The 18,126-nt window shown below is 36.6% G+C and overlaps 1 protein-coding gene across 1 annotated transcript in view; it reads left to right on the forward strand.

Annotated features, from left to right (window-relative positions):
* The window catches only part of MDFIC (MyoD family inhibitor domain containing), a 53,500-nt gene that overhangs the window by 4,685 nt on the left and 30,689 nt on the right, over positions 1 to 18,126 (forward strand). The window contains 1 exon segment of the mRNA XM_063396705.1: positions 7,821 to 7,952. Within this exon segment, the coding sequence (XP_063252775.1) occupies positions 7,821 to 7,952 (132 nt within the window).

Below are 18,126 nucleotides of genomic sequence, written 5' to 3' on the forward strand. Positions count from 1 at the left end.
CCAGAATGGATAAATCTAGTGGAAATTGAAGGATCAGATTCTATAAGTGACTCTTCTCTCTGGTGCAAATCATCTCACTGTTGCTGGATGGAGATGCAGTTCTGATTTGCTATCTCAAGAAAACATATCCAGCAACTAATACTTCCATTCAGAAAGTGTGCAAAGTACTCCTCTTCAAGAATGTGGTTCTAATCTTCATGTTTTTGGTGCTTAACTGTTTTCATGATGAGGAGAACGAAAGGAATCTGATGGCTAGATGAGATTGGGTGACAAAAGACTTAATGGAGGGAATGTTTGAATGTTCTTGAGGCAACAGTGATTGCTATCACAATAATTATTCCATTTTACCAGCAATGCCTCAGTGTTATGAGTAATATATTTTTATTTTAACGGTTAACCAGTGCACTCAGATTGCTCAAACTTAGCAAATATTTCCTCTATAATGTTATTCCCTTATGCTATCTGACAAGAGTTGAGAGAATCTGTATTAATTTGTTTCATTGCTGTGTGCCAGTACTGAGGCATTTATTTAATATTATTGACTAAAATATCTAAAACTTTGGTAAATGGATGGCTGACTCTCACATGGAAGTGTACGTCTGCTTTCAGTTTCACGTGCTTACTGTTCCAGTCAAGTGATTCATGCCCACATGGCTGTGATAGGCTTGTGTTTCATAGAGCTGACTGTAAAGATCTTGTATCAAGTTTGAAATACTTCTGTTCCATCTTATATCACAGGTTTATTTTATATCGCACTAATTCTTCTTAAATTCAGCTCTGGGCTCTCAGAAGTTAGATTTCTCTTTAAACACTCCTTTTTTTTTTTTTCTACTAGTAAGTAACATTCAGTTGAATGTGTGTGTTATCCTACTGTTTTTATTTGGATCAGCCATGCAGTTTTGAAGTAAATCTGTTCACCTCTACTTTGATTTGCGTTGTGGAGTGATCCTAGGGAGTGACCTGGATGGGATTCCTTTTTCTCAAAATAATGTGAAAGCTGCAGGAATGTGCCTAATACACTCCAGCCACTAGTAAGCCTTGAATCTTTAAGATAAAATCTGAGAACTAGTTCAAAGTAGAAAGCCCCTGGAACATGTATAATATGGAATATTCTTAAAGTTAACTCTTTCACTGTAGAAGCCCGGTTTTATTGGCCATTGCTAATACAGCCATAGCTGCCACTGCTTAGCATTTCCATGAAACTGGTTTTGTATACATGTGAAAATTCTTTGGATGAATGACATCCATGCATAACTAACTGCATAATTAGTGTGACTGTTTGTGAAAAGTTTTCACATATATTTGACCCTTTTAGCACTTAAAATAATGCAGAATATCTGTTTGCACATTACTGTTCATTTTTAATTTATCATGACTCAAATTTATTCAGGGCTGTCAAATTTCTAGTACTTTCATAGTTATTCCATAACTTGCACCTGGAAAATTCTTTGTAAGAGTTTTCCAAAAAATTGCTCAGTTAAATTGCTCTAATTTTGAGAAACTATTTTTTCTGTGGCATTGCTGCAGCTATTGAAAGTTACAACGAGACATTTAAGTGAAAGCCACTGAAATTAAATGAATGCAAATAATTTTTTTTTGGTTTTAAAACAATCAAACATCTAATTGGAGGTTTCCAACTCCATAAGTTGTGGATTAGATGTATTAGTATTAATTAGATGTCCTTAATGAAATGAGATTGTTTCAGGTAAATGCTGGTATAGGCATTCTGTTACACAAACTGTTGGATTTGTTATATAAAATGCCTAAAAGTTTTAGGAATTTCATGAAGTAGATGGTAGGCATTACTGTCAATGATTACATTGTGAAGTGTGGTTTTATCAGTGTTTCTTTGTGTTATTGTTGTGAACAGTGGAATTTTCTGTGGGAAGCAACATCCTTAGTGGTTCCTTGCCAGCAAGGTTATTAATGAACAAAGGAAGTGTTAGAAATGCAGTGTTTGCCACATGCTCTTCAATCCCTCCCAACAACTGTAGGCTTGAGACAGAGAACTGATTATTACATTTCCTTCTCGGAACATTCTTTGACTTTTTTATTCTTCATAGATCTACTTATGTGTTTGTGTTAATGTTTTGTGGCAATTGATTTTCTTTTGTAATTTCTCTTTCCTTTGAAGGGAAACATTTCATTTGGGTTGATTTAAACTTTGCACATGTATTTGTAAGTCTGCATCTGCTTGTTATAGGATAAACTCAGGCCTGCTGATGATTCATTCCAACAAGTAGGTCAGCTTTAGGTGCCTAAGTAACTTTACCCCATGCTTCCAAATCTTTCCTTCGCCCCTACGCCGTAAAACTGTTGGACCGTTTGTGATCATTTTTGACAATCAAGTGATCACTGTGCCAATCCACTTTCCTTATTTCTCTCTCCTTAATGAGAATGATGCACTCAGGTTTCCAGAAACCAGGTTTTTTTTCTCTACATGCTATTTGGAGCAGTCCACCACAGTGCTGGGTGAACAGAAAAGGAATGTGTCATAGCAGCAAAGCCTTCGGTTGTTGCAGTAGAATTCATTAAATTAATTCTGTATACAAACTCCTAAATTTTATAGACAAGCTAAACCTGTTTTCCAAGTGCAGTTTGTAATTTTGCTAGTCATGCACTCTAATGATTCACTTTCTTGGAAGCAATGGCTGAGTGAGTTTGTAAGGTTATGTGTCATCTAATGAGCAGCAATCAGCTGCCAATCAAACTCTGAGGACATGCAATCCACCTAATGTGAGCACTTGTTTCCTTTTTAGTTTTGTGTATGTTACATCCTTCATGAAACATGATAGCACATGCATGAACACACAGAGACCCATTCCTGGACAAGAAGGGCTCTGGGAGCAGCTGGTGTGTGAATGTAAAAATGGACAAGTACTTGGAGAACAAAAGTTGGTTATTTGTCAAAGACTTGAGCTCTTTGGGGTGTGTCTTGCAAATACACATCCATTACCTATCTTTTTTGTATTTTCTATCAGTTTTGTGTATTAATTTCATCTCCACTGACTATGCTCTACATTATAGGGAAAAATACACAGATGTAGCGCTGAAAAGAGAGATTATTCACTGGGATGGTCTAAGAATATTTCAGGAATTAGCAACTTCCCAAAGGCGTAGGAGGCAGAATTGGAAGGAATCTGTGGAGATTGCCCTGCATACCTGTTTTGTCTAATATTCATAGATCTTTCTTGACAGCTCTATTTGTTATCTTTTTGATAGAGCTGTTGTAGTAGCAACCTTGTTGCTAATCCATACTGCTGACATTATTCAGTTGGTGGAGTCTTGCAGAATGTTTTTGTCATGTTGCAAAGGAGCATGTATAACTGGAGGCTTATTCTCCAAACTAGAACAAAAGTTAACAGTCAATATTACAATAGTATCAAAGGTGAAAACAGGTTTCTATTCTATGTAGTATGTGTATTGCTGTGTAATTTAAAAATAAACGTAAACAATTTATGGTGAAATGAATGTATGTACTATAAAAATGATTTATATATACTTAAGTAATTCCATAGAGAAAAAGCAGTGATTCACTTTATTCGCTTGTTTAATGAAGCCATAATTTTTAGATGTGATTAAAATTTTAATTTTTTTCACTAACTGGCTTACCAGTTGTCTGTATCATAGATATGATTTGGCTTTTAGCCATCTCAATTCTGTACTTTGTGAGCACGTCATATCTCTTACTATTAAAATCTTAAACTTGCATTAATCTCTGGACAAGTGGAGTTTCTGCCTATGCTTACCTTCAGGATAAATCACGGGGTGTTCTGTGGGGGTGTCACTCCCTGGGGCTTTTGACTAGAAGCTTTTCAGCCCTGGCACTCCTGTTGGTTTAAGGAAAGTACAGAGCCACACAAGTTGCTGGTTTGGGGCTCAACTGTGGTAGGTAAGAAGTCTGTGTTGCTTTTGTGACGTGACCTAGAGTAACTTACTGAGGTTTTGAGGAGAGATTGAATTTATACTTTAGCACTGCCAGACTCAGAACATAATGAGTCTTTTCTTTCCATTATTTGAACTGTTAAGAAGAGCATCTCTTTTTTTTTTCTTGGCTGTCAGTGTTGGAGGTTAGCCACATGAGAGTGGAAGGGAGTGCTAAAGAAAGCAGAAGCTAAAATACTAGGGAAGTCTTACAGAAAGAATTCTTAAGGGTAAGCTTGATTGAAACAGAAAAGTGTTACAAATGTTACAAATTTACTTCAAGATGCAGTGGAAAAAAGTCATACTTTTCTATGGCCAGATCCAGTCATTAGTATTTCTGTCAGAGTAAGGTCTTTGGGTTGATTCTTCATCAACTACTGTTGTGACAATTCTTAGATACCTAACATAAAAGTAATGGAATCAAAAAAAGACAGAAATGTTCTTGACACTGTCTTCATGTATGACTGATTGTAATTGGTATGTTGTAGTGGCATCTCTAATATTAAAGAAAAGAAAATATGGTCCCGTTATCAACTATTTGTTATAAGGGAATCATCAATAAAGTCCTTTGTACAAAAACTGAGACATGGTACATACTCAAGAAACAGCACCTGAATCAAGACACCAGTGTGTGTCTGTTTTCAGTAGTCTGATGCACCAGAAGCAATTTGTGAAAAAATGCTCAAATAAAAAGATCTTAAGGTCTACTATTTTTAAAGCTCCATTGAACTAAGTATGGGTGTGATGGGGTTAATTTTCTTCGTAGCAACCCCTTTGGTGCTGTGTTTGGGATCAGTGACTCAAACAAGGCTGATAGCACACCAGTGGATTGGCTATTGCTGAGCAGCTCTTGCACAGCATCAGTCAAGGTTTTCTCTTGTCCCACTTTTCTCCCCAGTGACTAGACTGCGGGTAGGCATGGGCTTGGGAGGGGACACAATTCAGGCAGTGGCTCAGGTTGACAAGAGGGCTATTCCATGCCTTAGAATTCATGCTCAGCAATAAAAACAGGAGGAGGTTTTAGGGGCGGTAGCCATTGCTTAGACTAGCATGGGCATGGGTCTACTTTTGGGAGGTGGTGTGCGATTGCCTTTGCATCTCCTGTTTAACTTTTCCTTCCTCTTTTCTTCACTTATTAAACTCTATCTTGACTGACAAGCTTTTTCCCTTGGGCCTTTCTGTTCTCTCCCTTTGTCCTGCTGGGGGCTGGGGAAGGGAGGACAGGCTGTGTGTTCCTTAGCTGCTGCCCAGGGTGAGCTCACCACACCATAGAGCAGCATTTGTCAGGATGAGCTGCTCCAGTGGGCAGTTCTGGAGTGCAAAGCAGGATACCAAACACATGGTTAATGGGGTAGGTTTCTGTTACACTTTTATGGGGAAGTCTTCATGTGAATTCAGTAGATCAAAGAAGAGATAATTGATGCTAATTGTTTTGAACTTCCTATTAAAACTGTTTGGTGTTCAATTGCAACATTGTTTCTTTTAAACATTTTAAAGTGCTTCTTTTTTCTGGTTAACTGCTACTATTGTTTACATGGTCTTGACTGGCCATTTACCATATCCAGCTAGAATAATAAAAGTATCCATGAAAAATACACATACAGCCTCGATAGTGAGAAGAAAAAAGGGAAAAAAATACTGAACTGAAAACAAACAGGGATGAAAAATAAATTCATATGAATAATGATGACTGATTGTATTCCACACTCCTTCAGATTTCTTAGATAAAAATGTCATCTAGAACACAGAAGGTCCCATAATATTAACATTATTGTTTCCTTATAGCCACTCATTGTTTACTACATGAAATAATAGTGTTCTGCAAAGTCATATCCTATACAGGAGAATTGTATACAGCTACTCTGTGGGTCTGTACTAGCACTGCTGGGTACATATTGTAATTTTGGTGTCATCACTGTAGTAAAGTAATTTAAGACCAAAGTCTCTTAAAATAGCTCATCTAAGCCTAATGTTTGTGGAAAGCAGAGTGCTTTTACAGTAGCTCTGTCAGGACACTACTTATTTTTATTCAGTCTATTCCAGAACACTTTTCAAACACTTTTGAAACACATTTACACCTAAAACTTAACTGCACAGGCTAAATCATCATACTTCAATAGAATCACTTTGTCTTTGATAGATACCAGGCAGAAATAATTTGTATCTGATGTCTGTCAAAGGGGTTGAAAAACTCTGTGTTTTGTTTTATTCTTGTTGTAATTTTTTGTTTGGTTTGGTGAGGTTTTTTTGTTTGATTTGTTGTGGTTTTCTATTTTTTGTTATTGTTGTGGGTTTTGTGTTTTGTTCTGGTTTTGTTTTTTTAATGTTAATAGGATGAGTATATAGGTAAGATTAAGTCATTAGGGCAAGGGGCAAAACTCAGTAAAGTCAGTATCTTCCCATTCATTTCAATAACTATGCCAATCCCAGTGAAACAGTTCCTCTCAGGATGGGCTTGAGGAAATACTGACAATTGTTGGTGGGAGGGAGGACTGAGAGTGAGGTACCATGGAGGTAGCCAGGTCAGACATTTCAGAAGTGGAAATTGATAGGAGGGGAGCAGCAGTGCTTGAAGGCAAATGCTACTATACACATAAGATGGCATAAATTATTTTGGGTGATGTTCAGTGCCTCAGTTTAATTGGGTGGATAACAAAGGCAGAAAGTTAGGATTTAAAATCAAAGTGCTATGGGTTACATGAAGAAACTAACCTTTACTATGTCAGGGTAGCAAAAAGTGATTTTTCTTAGACCTGGAATAACTGCTTTTCTAGAGGATACAGTATATGAATATGTAATACGGGATTTTATAAACGCGTTCTTGTTTGAAACAAATAGAGCTAACAGACTTTACAGCAATTGCTCATCTAGATTTACTGTAAATATTAAATTCTGTAGGTGTACTCAAAAGAAAATACATCAGACTGAAAATATTTAGTGCTTTGCAGATCCCTTGAGTAAGTAATATAAACTGATAATCTGTTGCTGTGAATAATAAACAAAGTAAATCCAGATTTGAAAATATTTCCTTCTACGGCAGTAGGAAAAATCTGTAGCAATCAAGAACAGAAAGCTTTGTGTGTGTGGATTTGATTACTAAAACATTAATGACAGTGAAGATGAAAACTGTCACTTACCTTGGTTTGAGGAAACTCTTGTGTTACTGGCAACATCATCAAAACAACATCTGTTACATTGTGAAATAAGCTGAAGAATCCCTCTAATTACCTTACTTTGGAATTTTCCCTGCATCTTATGTGGACTTGGAGGGAAGAAATACTTTTTCTTTTCATTATTGGTTAAATGTTGACTTTTAATCATCAGTGACTTATTAAAGCGTTTTTTTCAACAAAAAATAGGTAATTAATTGTTATAATATTTTTTCTGAATTTTTGTACTAGTCACTTTTGAAGTTTCAACTGTATTTGTCTTTATGTGTTTATTATAAAAAACAGAGAACAAGATTTTGTGAAATTACCATAACTTTAATATGCTAGAGCCACATGTATGTGGATAAAAAAGAATGTTTTTTTATGTGACAAAGCTATTCAAATTTTTATATGAAAATTTTATGGAAGGTAACTAAGCAAGAAAACACATCCCCCCCCAATATTGTTACAGAATATTGTTACAATATTGTTACAGAAGCTGCTGAGTATCATTTTGCACAATTTGATATAATATGACTGAAAGTCTTAATGAGAAATTATATTGATCTAGGCCAAAAAAAAAAGGGAAAATCAACTTTATTGAAAGTTAATTCTAAGGAAACAAAAGGAGATGCTAAGACAAGTTATATTTTATGCCATCTTACTTTTCATTTTCAAAAATTAATTTCATTCACATAGAGAAAAAATACCGTAGAAACTAATATCTTGAAATTTCTTTTGACTTAGGAAAAACTGACCAAGAGACTACTGTGGCAGGAGATAAAGACATAAGCCAGCCTTCCAGTAATCGAAGTACACAAGCAGAGATACAAGAGCAGTCGGTCTGGGGAAATCGCACTGATGGCGACCTCGTCAGAAGTGAGTATTTCCAGAACAAACTGCTGCCATGGAGGCTTGCCTTCACAGCGAAACGGGCACTGCCTGTTGGCTCTGTTACATGTGTGTCAGATGCAATTGTGTTACAACTGTACTGCACATCTGCTGAATTTATTTCCTGGATTGACTCCTGTCAGCATGCATAAGCAACAAGCATAAGGAAAGGTGTGATCCGCGTGGTGCGCTATGGTGTAGACCTCCGTAGCATCTGAGCTTTTAAAGCCTTAGTGTTACATTCTTCTATTATCTTTAATAGTATAATAGTTAGTCCAGCATGTGTGCAGCTGTGATAGGTGTCATCACCCTCAATTTCTCAGTTTATTCATATATATAAGCAGCAGAGTAAACTATGCTGAGAGCAGTTGCTTCCAGATGAACTGAGTACTGGTCAGGTGTAAGTTTTTTAAGAGTTTTGAGTCCTAACCTAGTTATTTTCAGAACTGGAAGTATGCTGTAAGGTAAGGTTTTAGACCTATGCTGTGGAACTGTGGAGTTTTTAAATTAGTTTTCATGGGTCCACATTCCTAGTGTATGTCCTGAATGCTTTAAAACATAAAAAGGTATGCAAGATTAGTCCAATTTTCCTCTCTCGGACTGAAGATCATATGCTATCCATTGCACTCTCTTAAGGCAAAAATTTTTCTGTCAAATGCCAGAGGTAATACTATGTACTGCTCTAAAATTCTGTGAATGCTTGAACATTAGTTGCTCAAGGGAGGGGCAGCATGAGGAACTGTTCTCTAATTATTGGGTGTATTCAGAAACAAAATGAACTCAATGCAGAGTGGTACTCCAGTCCTCTTGAGGTCATCTGATCACACGTCAGGATTAGTCTCTCTTTACAGTGTACACTATATGGTTGACAGTGGGGTAAAGTCATATTTCTGAACCTCTGTTGTCAAAACTGGTGATTTTTTTTTCTGCAGCTGTTTCTTTTTAGGTTGTTTTTTTGTTTGTTCTGTTATTTTACTAAGGGTTTTTTTAGCCTTATCTATACATTCATCTTCTCTGGAACTTCTTGTTAGCATTTGAAATTCTTCTAAAATCTTAGTTAATCCTTTTTTTTCAGTCATTAATCCCAGTAAATACTTACACCTCTAATGTCTTGAATAGTTACCTAGATCCTTTACAGGAGACTTGAATTTAATGTGTCAGATATTTATCTGATGATTTAAAATAATTCTTGCAAGGCTACAAACAGGGAGAATTGTCCTGTACATCCTGAGAATTTACTTAGTTCCAAAAGATTATTGTTTTAAACCTAAAAATGTTAAAAAACTAAATGTCCCTGGACAAGCAATTGCTTTGTGCTTATGTTAAGGATATGGAAAGTTGTGTATGGCATCTTCTGCTTTTGGAATAGCTTCCTTCTCATTCCCTCTTCCTAGAAGTTTCCTTATCCCAAACCCATGAGAAAGCAGATTTATTTCATAGCAGTTTGCAGCATACCTAAACTATGGAGGAAAGGACCAAGGACTGTAGGGTGATTCTATGCATCCTCTGATCTGTTGGCCACCAGGATGTATTGCAGTGGCTGCACTGCAGAGTGTGACAAAATGATACATTTTCTTCAACTGTAGTAGAAATTGCAGCAGATAATAGAAACCCCTGGTAAAGTGACTTGAGGATTATATGTAGTTATATCTCTGTGATGGGAGGGTGAGTTGCTGCTGAAAAAAAAAAAAAAAGGAACAGGGAAAAGGGGAAAGATAGGATAAAATGTAGAGGTAAAAGGTTAAAAGGTCATGTTCCAGTATGCATGAGTGTCCTCATCCTGGAGTCAGGAGCAGCTTTATCTCTGACTTTGTGAAAAGAAAGTTTAGCTGAAAGCCGTAAGTTTCTAAAACACTTAAGTCTTAACAAGTGTGTAGAGGCTTTATTATGAGTCAGATTAGATTAGATGCTATGATGCAAACCTCTCCTTGCTTCAGATAATCTTTAGTTTAAAGTCATCTAGATGGAAGAAATAAAAGTGATGAAATCAAAGCAGGGCTTTTTGGGGTTTTTGTGTTTTTTGTAGTTTTTTTTGGAGAGGGGCACTTATGAGTAGGTTTGTTCTTTTAAAAACTGAGAAACAGTTTTTGACTCAGTTATACATTTTTGCAGAAGTTTTACAGCTCAATCAACTGAGTAGCCAAGTTTGAAAACCAGAACAAGTGCAACAAACAAAAGCTTTCTTATCACAAAGATTATTTAGATATTTCATGTAAAAAAAAGTATTAAAGCTCAGAATGGTCTTGATTCAACCAGATCTATTACCCCCAAACTAAAGTTTGCAGGCTATTGTATATTGAAAGAAGTTTGAGGTTAGAAATAAACAGTGTTTTGATTATTACAGTATGTTTTAAAACTCTTTCTAAAAATTGTTTTAGACAGCAGATACTTCACACTGTTCAGCACTATCCTAATGATTCAGTTTCGTTTTTTCCCATACAGATTGTTTTCCATCCCCACAGCTGATACATACTCCATTTGTTTTAGCATTAGCTTTTACTTTATAAATGTTTCCAGCATTTAATTTCCAATGTTTTCCTTGTTTGCAGCTGTTTTATCCTGCTGTTATATGGAATTAGATTAATCAGTCAGTTTTACTGGCACACTAACAACAGAGTCCAGTGTTAGAGCCCCTGTAATGACTTCATTATGTATGATTTCTCATTTGCACTTGTGAACTCAGTTTACCAGGCAACATCAATAAACTAAAACACTGCCCCCATTTTCCACAGTAAGATGTTTTATTTCACCTGTTTTGCCCTTTCAGTCCTTTTTTCAAGCTCTCTTTTTTAACCTGCAGAGATTTCCTCCAGGTTTGTCTTTTCCCCACCTCCTTTGGAGCACCCCTTCTCCCCATTAATGAAAATGTTCATCATATCCTGGGTAAATGGTTAGTCTTATGGGAAGCCTCAATCAAGGAATTTATTGTTTTTGAAGAGTGTTTGAGAATCAAAAGATTACTGTATACTGACATATAACCAATGAAGGACTATATAAAAAGGAAGCAGTTGTATTACTTTTCTGTAGTAATTGTTAATACACTTGCATAACTGTTACTGAACGATTGTTCAGTTGGAGAAGGGTCAGGAGAGAACCACAAATATCTCAGGAATGACTGGAGTAGTGAAAACATGCCATATTGTGGAAAACCTCCTGGAATTCAATCTGTTTGGTGTTAACAAAGGGAATAAAGAGGGGCTTTGCCTAGTCCCTAAGAAGCATGCCACAACAAACAGAATTTTCGTAAGACAGTTCTTCAACTATAGCAAGACAAGAAGAACTAAATATAATGTCAGGAAGTTCAGTTAGACTAGGAATAAGGTGTACATTTTTTAACAGAGTATTTGAGAACAGGAAAAACTGCCAAATCCTTGGTGGTTTTATGTGTGTTAAATTTGCTTTAGTCATCTCAAGGTGGCAACTGCCATCCATATCCTTCAGTTTTAGAACCTGAGTGAAGGAGAGTGCATAGTGGTTCCCCCAGTTGAGAGGTGACATATATTTTTCAGTACAGTTATTCGTCAAGAAAATCTTGTGACCTGTTCTGTGGGATTGCATTTTATGGAAATGGTTTGCTCTGGCTCACCCTTGGAAAATGTATGGTTTATCTCAAGTCTGTATCCTCCCTGCAGTATCCTGTATCTGTAACCTCATTGGCTGGAGAATGTTACCGCGCCCCTTTGAACCTCTGTGATAAGAATGCCAAGGCAGAAGGCTCTGCCCCTCTTGCCCCTCTTCCCCTGGAGGCGTCCGGACGCTCCTCTCTCCTCTCCCCCCCTTCCCCCTCCCCCCTTCCCCTCTCCCTCAGTGAATAAACCCTCACCTCATCAGCACCCCACCGGCATCTGAGTCTCCTTGCCTGCAAGCCCGGGAACACCACGACCCCAAAAGACCCCGGGGGTCTCCGGGGGGCACTCCCCGGGGACCCCCCCCATAAATTTAAACAACAACACTGTTCCCTTCCCTTCACAGATGCATGCATATTTTTTATTTTATTTCTGGCTGTAGAGGTTCTGCTTTTCAAAACAGCTTTAGAATAACTCCATCTGCTGTCTTTTTGGCAGTGCATTTTAAATATCTGCTAGCACCTTCTGCTTATTTTCATTGTATGGTCTGGTGGCCCATAATGGAGTGGTTCTGCTTCTGTTATCACTCACTGTTGGCAAGTGAGGAGGAGTGCATGTTAAACATGCAGCAGGGTAACCTGTGGCTATAGGAATGAAGCCATAGCAGTTTTTGCTGCTCTGTGTTACCACAATGCTCTGCTTTGTTCTCTGGAAGAGGTATGGGTTTTTTTTTTTCCTCTTAGAGAAAGAAGTCTATAAAGATGGTTTTTAGAATATTTAGGCAGGATTTTTGCAGAGGGCACTAGGTTATCTTCAATGTGTGTTGTTATGCAGGGAAGGGAATGTTTAGGAGGGAATAAAATGTCAGTCTTGAACACTATTTGCTTGTGAGGATTTAATCTCCTTTCCAGTTCTCAAGCAGAACCTTAGCTATGTGATATTTAAGAAAACAAAAAACATCTACCATAGATTCAAATTGTCATGAATAATTGATTAATAATAATCCAATTCTGAAGATTAAATACCTCAAATATGCTCATGTTTAACAGATAGAAAGGTCATTGCTATCCATCATTTTCTAACTTCAATTGTCTCTTTCTCCTCCATGGAACACCCTTCTAATAAGAGTAGAGAATGGGATGCTTCTTTCAGCTCTGTGGAGATCAAACAATTTTACGTGGTCTTGTGGCCACTATTTTATTTACTATAGTCTTCTGGAATAAAAACCCAGATTTTAAAAATCTTTTTGTTTTCTGTATTTTATGTTGACATTTTCACTTAACACGATTATTTATTTAATTTTAAGGTTTGGAGATTCCTTTCTTTGTCTGGCTAAGTGAGTGATTTCTGTAGTTTATGTTATGCTGTTTGTGTTTGGGTTCATTTGTTTTTTCCCAGCAAGAAGTAGATAATCTGCTGTTAGAAGTCTTTGTTTTGTTTGATATTAATCCAGATATCTTTTCTTAGCTGTTCTATGATGCACAGTCATTTTACAATTATTGTGATTTCAGATGTTCCTGTTTATTCTGTCTATAAAATAGTGCAAAGTGCTTGAGTTAACTTAAATGGTTCTTTTCAAAGCTAGAAGGTATGACAAATACAGTCTTCTTGCAGCATAACAGTGTGTGAAATTGTGCAGAATAGATTAATGGAAATTATTCAAAATATATTACTGAGTTTGAAAGGTGTATTCTATTAGTTAAAGAAGTGATTTATGTACAATGTTCCAAATAGACCCAGGTATAAAAATCTGTTAACCTATGAATGAACAAAACTTAATCAGTTCAATATTTATACAGCGGCGCAGTATTTGATATTTAGAACCTTCTTTAAAAAAAGATTAATCTTTGACAAATCTGGCTAGTAGACGTAATAGAGGAGTACAGGTCCTCCCTGAGAACTCCTCTCCCAGAGATTCTCTAATCCTCCCCCCAGCAGAGAACTTCTGTTTCTCCCCTGATGTGGCAGTTCTCTTACTACAGCTGCTCCAAAAGTCTTCGAAAAACTTCTCAAGCCTATTGAGGGGCGGGGTGAGTTGCACAATCAAAGCCTTTCCCTTTGATTTTCATTTTGCCTTCTCCTGGGTAGAGGGGAATTTTCACAGATAGCTGTACCATTATAGTTACAGTCCTCAGAGTCTGACTGGGTCTTTGGTGTTAGCCAGGAAAAAAGGAGGCTCAGGGGAGACCCTATCACTCTCTACAGCTGCCTGAAAGGAGGTTGTGGCCAGGTGGGGGTTGGTCTCTTCTCCCAGGACAAGAGAACACAGTCTCAAGCTGCACCAGGGGAAGTCTAGGTTGGTCATCAGGAAGAATTTCTTCTCAGAAAGGATGATCAGATGTTGGAATGGACTGCCCAGAGAGGTAGTGGAGTTACCATCCCTGGAGATATTTAAGGAAAAACTGGACATGGCACTTAGTGCCACGATTTAGTTGACACCATGGAGTTCTGTCATAAGTTGGGCTCAATGGTCTCAGAAGTATTTTCCAACTTAATTGATCCTGTGGGATTCTGTGTTTGCAGAAGTCACTGTGGAATGACCTGAGTGTTGCTGAAGTTAGTAGTCCCCTATAAAGTGAGCTGCTGTGAGGTGTGTATGTTTTATGTATGTCCTCTTCCCTTCAACTCCACGTTGAATGCTGTAAGGAAATGCAGCTGATGATGGACTGAGATAGATGAGGAATTTGTATACTCCGTTGTCACTCCATGTCAAGAAATAAACTTCTTGCTGATGTTGATGCATTTACAGAACAGTAGTCAAACTTCAGTGAGAACTTTAAACTGTTCCAGATGGCCATAAGATAAATGTATGTATTCTGCATATCACTAATAGCCAGAATTACTTGGAGCCTTTTAGTTTCTGTTTTATTTTACTTCTGACTCAAAATGTTATCTGAATTTATGGTCTGAGGCTGAGGAAGTTTGGATGGCAGTAATCATCAGTACCAGACAAAGGTGAAATTCTTCAAGTAATGTGAAGATTACTGTGCTTGCTGTGTTTGGGCCTGAAGTAAATTGTATCTTACTTTCAGAATATTTTCCGGTGTTGTATTAGTACTGTCTCAGAATTAATCATGCTGTTATGTCTATATGGGAAAGAATGGTTATGTTTTTTTTCTGATTAGTTTCTCATATGGAAGAAAAAGTAGAATATGCTTGTAGTTGTTCCCTAAAGAGGAAGAATAATAAAACTCTTGACTGCATTCTATGTGAAATATTATACTACCAAACCAGTGAGTCAGTGTGGTTTTCGTCTTCTGTTTTCAGTACTTACAGTATTTAGTTAGCCATATTTAGCAAAGAAAACACTAAATTACCAAGTGTAAGAAAGTGTCATTCTCTAAGACATACTTTTAGGAACCTGTCTGCTGACAAAAATGTCATGAACTTAAACCATGGCAAAAGTTCTTTTTTTCTCATTTTAGATGTAATTTTGTATTTGCTCTTTTGGGGGTGAGAAGCATGGAATAGGTTTATACAGCTCAAAGGTAGTAGTGTATATTGGGTTTACATCAAAGTAATTAAATTAATTCTTCAAAATTTAGGAGTCAAAATAATTTTAAATATTTTTGAATTTTTTATTTGCTGATAAAAAAGTGAAAGATGAAGAGGGACTCATGGTCACAGGATAAGCCTTAGCAAAGTAACCATAGTTAAACATTTTTCTTCTTTATATAACTACATAGAGGAAAGAGAGGTCTGAATGCTGCTTACTTCTCATGCATTCTGATAATATCATATCTATAGTGCAAAAGAACCCACAAGTACCTTTCCCTGAAGGTGTTTTTATAAAAGACAAGGAAAGACAGGAGCCTGTGACCTATTGGTGTTTTGTGGTGTGGTTTTCTGTTTTCCCTTAAAAATTCTTCATAATCCAAACCCAGAGGAGCCTTTTGAAAAACATTAAAATGTCAAACAGCTGTGGTTAGTCAGGCTATTTCTAATACCAAATTTTTGAAATCATTTTACTGACAAAGTAGGCCTCCAGATATATTTAGGCTTGGTTTAAGAGAATGATTAATTATTTGCTACCTGAGCCTTAACTCTTTTTGAATAAACTGTAGCATTCTGGTGTGTGAGAAACATTTTTGGGTGGAGACTGCTCTTGAAGTTTGTGATTATAAAATGCAAACTCATACATCCTAACATAAGAACTTTTCAAATTCTCAGTTTGTCTGGATCCATGAATTTTAGAGGCTTAAATGTCACTTCTAAGTGACACTTTCTTCCCTCAAATTCTATGCAGTATCTCAATTATCATGTTTTCTCTTCAAACTATAGATATTATGACACTTGTTTGGAGAAAATTTAGCAATGCTAATGTTAATTACAGCAGAATTTCAGCTAAGAGACTATTTCCTGTTGCAAAGCTTCCTCAAGTTTAAATGAGTTTTATTGATTTATAACTCAGACTTAAGGTTGGATAATGTTTGCATAAAATGTTAAGAAGTTTGCTTTTAATACAAGCCAAGTAGAGCAAACTGTTAGGCAAACCTATGAAAAAGTGTCCTATGAGTCAGATTTGACCTTCAGGGCAAGTTTTTGCTACTGAGAGACAGCATAAACTATTTGCCTATTCTTTAGCAGATCAGGGGCAAGCCTGTCTTCAGGTATGGGTAACTCAAAAGTACCTCTCCAAAAATAAAACCTCTTAGCCAGTTAGAAGGCATCTACCTTTCCCAGTCTCCTTTCTTCAGCAGGACAGGTGCATATTTGGACTGTATTTCATAAGTTGCAAGTGATATAAAATTCACATTTTGACAGAAAAGCAATGAAAGATTATTATACTAATTAGAATTGCCTATAAGAGCAGTGTCAAACCAGAATGGAACAGATCTTTTAGGTCTGTACAATTCAGGAATACAGGAGATCAGTGAACAATACTCTTTTTGCTTGAATTTCAAAATGAAATTAACTAAGTTTTGATGAGAAGATTTGGGATTAACCTGCCTGGAAAAACTTATTTGAGTGATCAACCTCAGTTTTTCACGGCGGTGATATTTGGATGGTGAGGTGGGATACAGAGCTAGCTTTGGATAGTGTAATGTGGTTTTCTTATAGGTGTTTTTATCAAATTACGCCATTTCCTTTAGTATTTCACAGCTCACTTTGTAACTATGACTTTGGGAAGTATTTCTGTAATTCAGTATGTATTTATTTACTGTGTGATGACTTTTCAGTGATGAGTCACTATCATATTTACAATGTAAAATCAGTGTTGGTAAATATTTTATACAGTAACAGATCATTCAGTGTACCCCAACCCTGCTATGAGGTAACTGACAGTGGAGATTATGGAGGCTGAAGGAGCTGTAAAGATCTCTGTGCTTCGTGAGAGTCTTCTGTACAGCCCTTCTGTAAACTGTTCAGTGCTGGATCAAATCCTGGAAACTTGCAACTAGTGTGAGTTTTGTATTTACAACAAATAAGACAGTGTTTAGCTTTGGAAATATGGGAGGAAAAAAAATCCTCACAAAACTTTTTCAAGGAGGAAATCTAGTTAAAAGTATCTGTTTTTTATCATTCCTCTTCTTGTTCCACTCCTTTGACTGTTACTTGATATGTTCCTCTCTCCACCTGATTTTCTGATTCCTCCTTGTAGCATAGTGTTATGCCTGAGAAATCTTTTTCTTACAATTTAATTGACAGACTCAATTTTAAGCAAATCACTGTTTGGTTTTGACTGTTTGTGTTACTACAGAACATCTGCTACTCTAGCATTTTCAGAAGAACAGCGAGATCCCATTTTCTGTGCTGTGCTCCCTCCGTGAACAAGAGCTTTTGTTTGTTATCAAGTCAGCATCCACACCAGGGATTCTGCTGTGATAGCTGCAATAGGGCAAGAAGTTCAGGTCTCATTATTGATATTTTTTTGCATTTTTTTGAGGCAGGTCCTTGTAGAAAAGAAGACTTGTTTAATAGCACAGGGAAGGTTTTGATAGAGTAATACACTTTACTTTCAAAACTTAGAGAAGTGCATTTCATGATGGCTGTAATGGAATGGCAGTTCAAAGTATAGATCAAAAAAACCAACTCTTTAGAATTTAGGGTAATTTTGGAAGAAAGTAAAGAGTGTGTATCAGTGATATGGTGGAATCAAAGTTGGAAGAAGGCTGAAGGATTGTTCCAATTTTTAATAAATTATTCTCTCTTTCACATATTTGCCTTATAAAGTAAAAGGATAACTGACTGACCTGTCCCTATAATAATTCTGATGCCAAGCTATTTTTATCTTTTCTGTTTACATAATTTTCTCTAGTCCTTCTTTTTCCTATTTTTCCTATTTTTTTGTTTGTTTGCTTGTCTGTTTGCTTGCTTGAATAGTCCTTTGCTTCCCTGCTTATTTTTTGCCTACAATGACAAACCTGTTAGTAATGACAGTAAGGTTGTGTTTAGAGGCTGACTAGAAGTATTTTAAAGTGCTTCAGTACAAAAGTCTGTTTCAGCATCTGTGTGTTAACATCAACATTTAAGCTGTTTTTTAAGTAGCAATGAACCTTCCTGTTAGTATGAGTAATCTGACTATTGGAGAACTAACAGTGAATTAAACATTTTGTAAAGATCCTGTGCAATTCAGGCAAAACTCCCAGCTGTTA

Source organism: Prinia subflava, chromosome 4 (assembly GCF_021018805.1).
Source record: "Prinia subflava isolate CZ2003 ecotype Zambia chromosome 4, Cam_Psub_1.2, whole genome shotgun sequence".
Taxonomy (NCBI): Eukaryota; Metazoa; Chordata; class Aves; order Passeriformes; family Cisticolidae; genus Prinia; species Prinia subflava.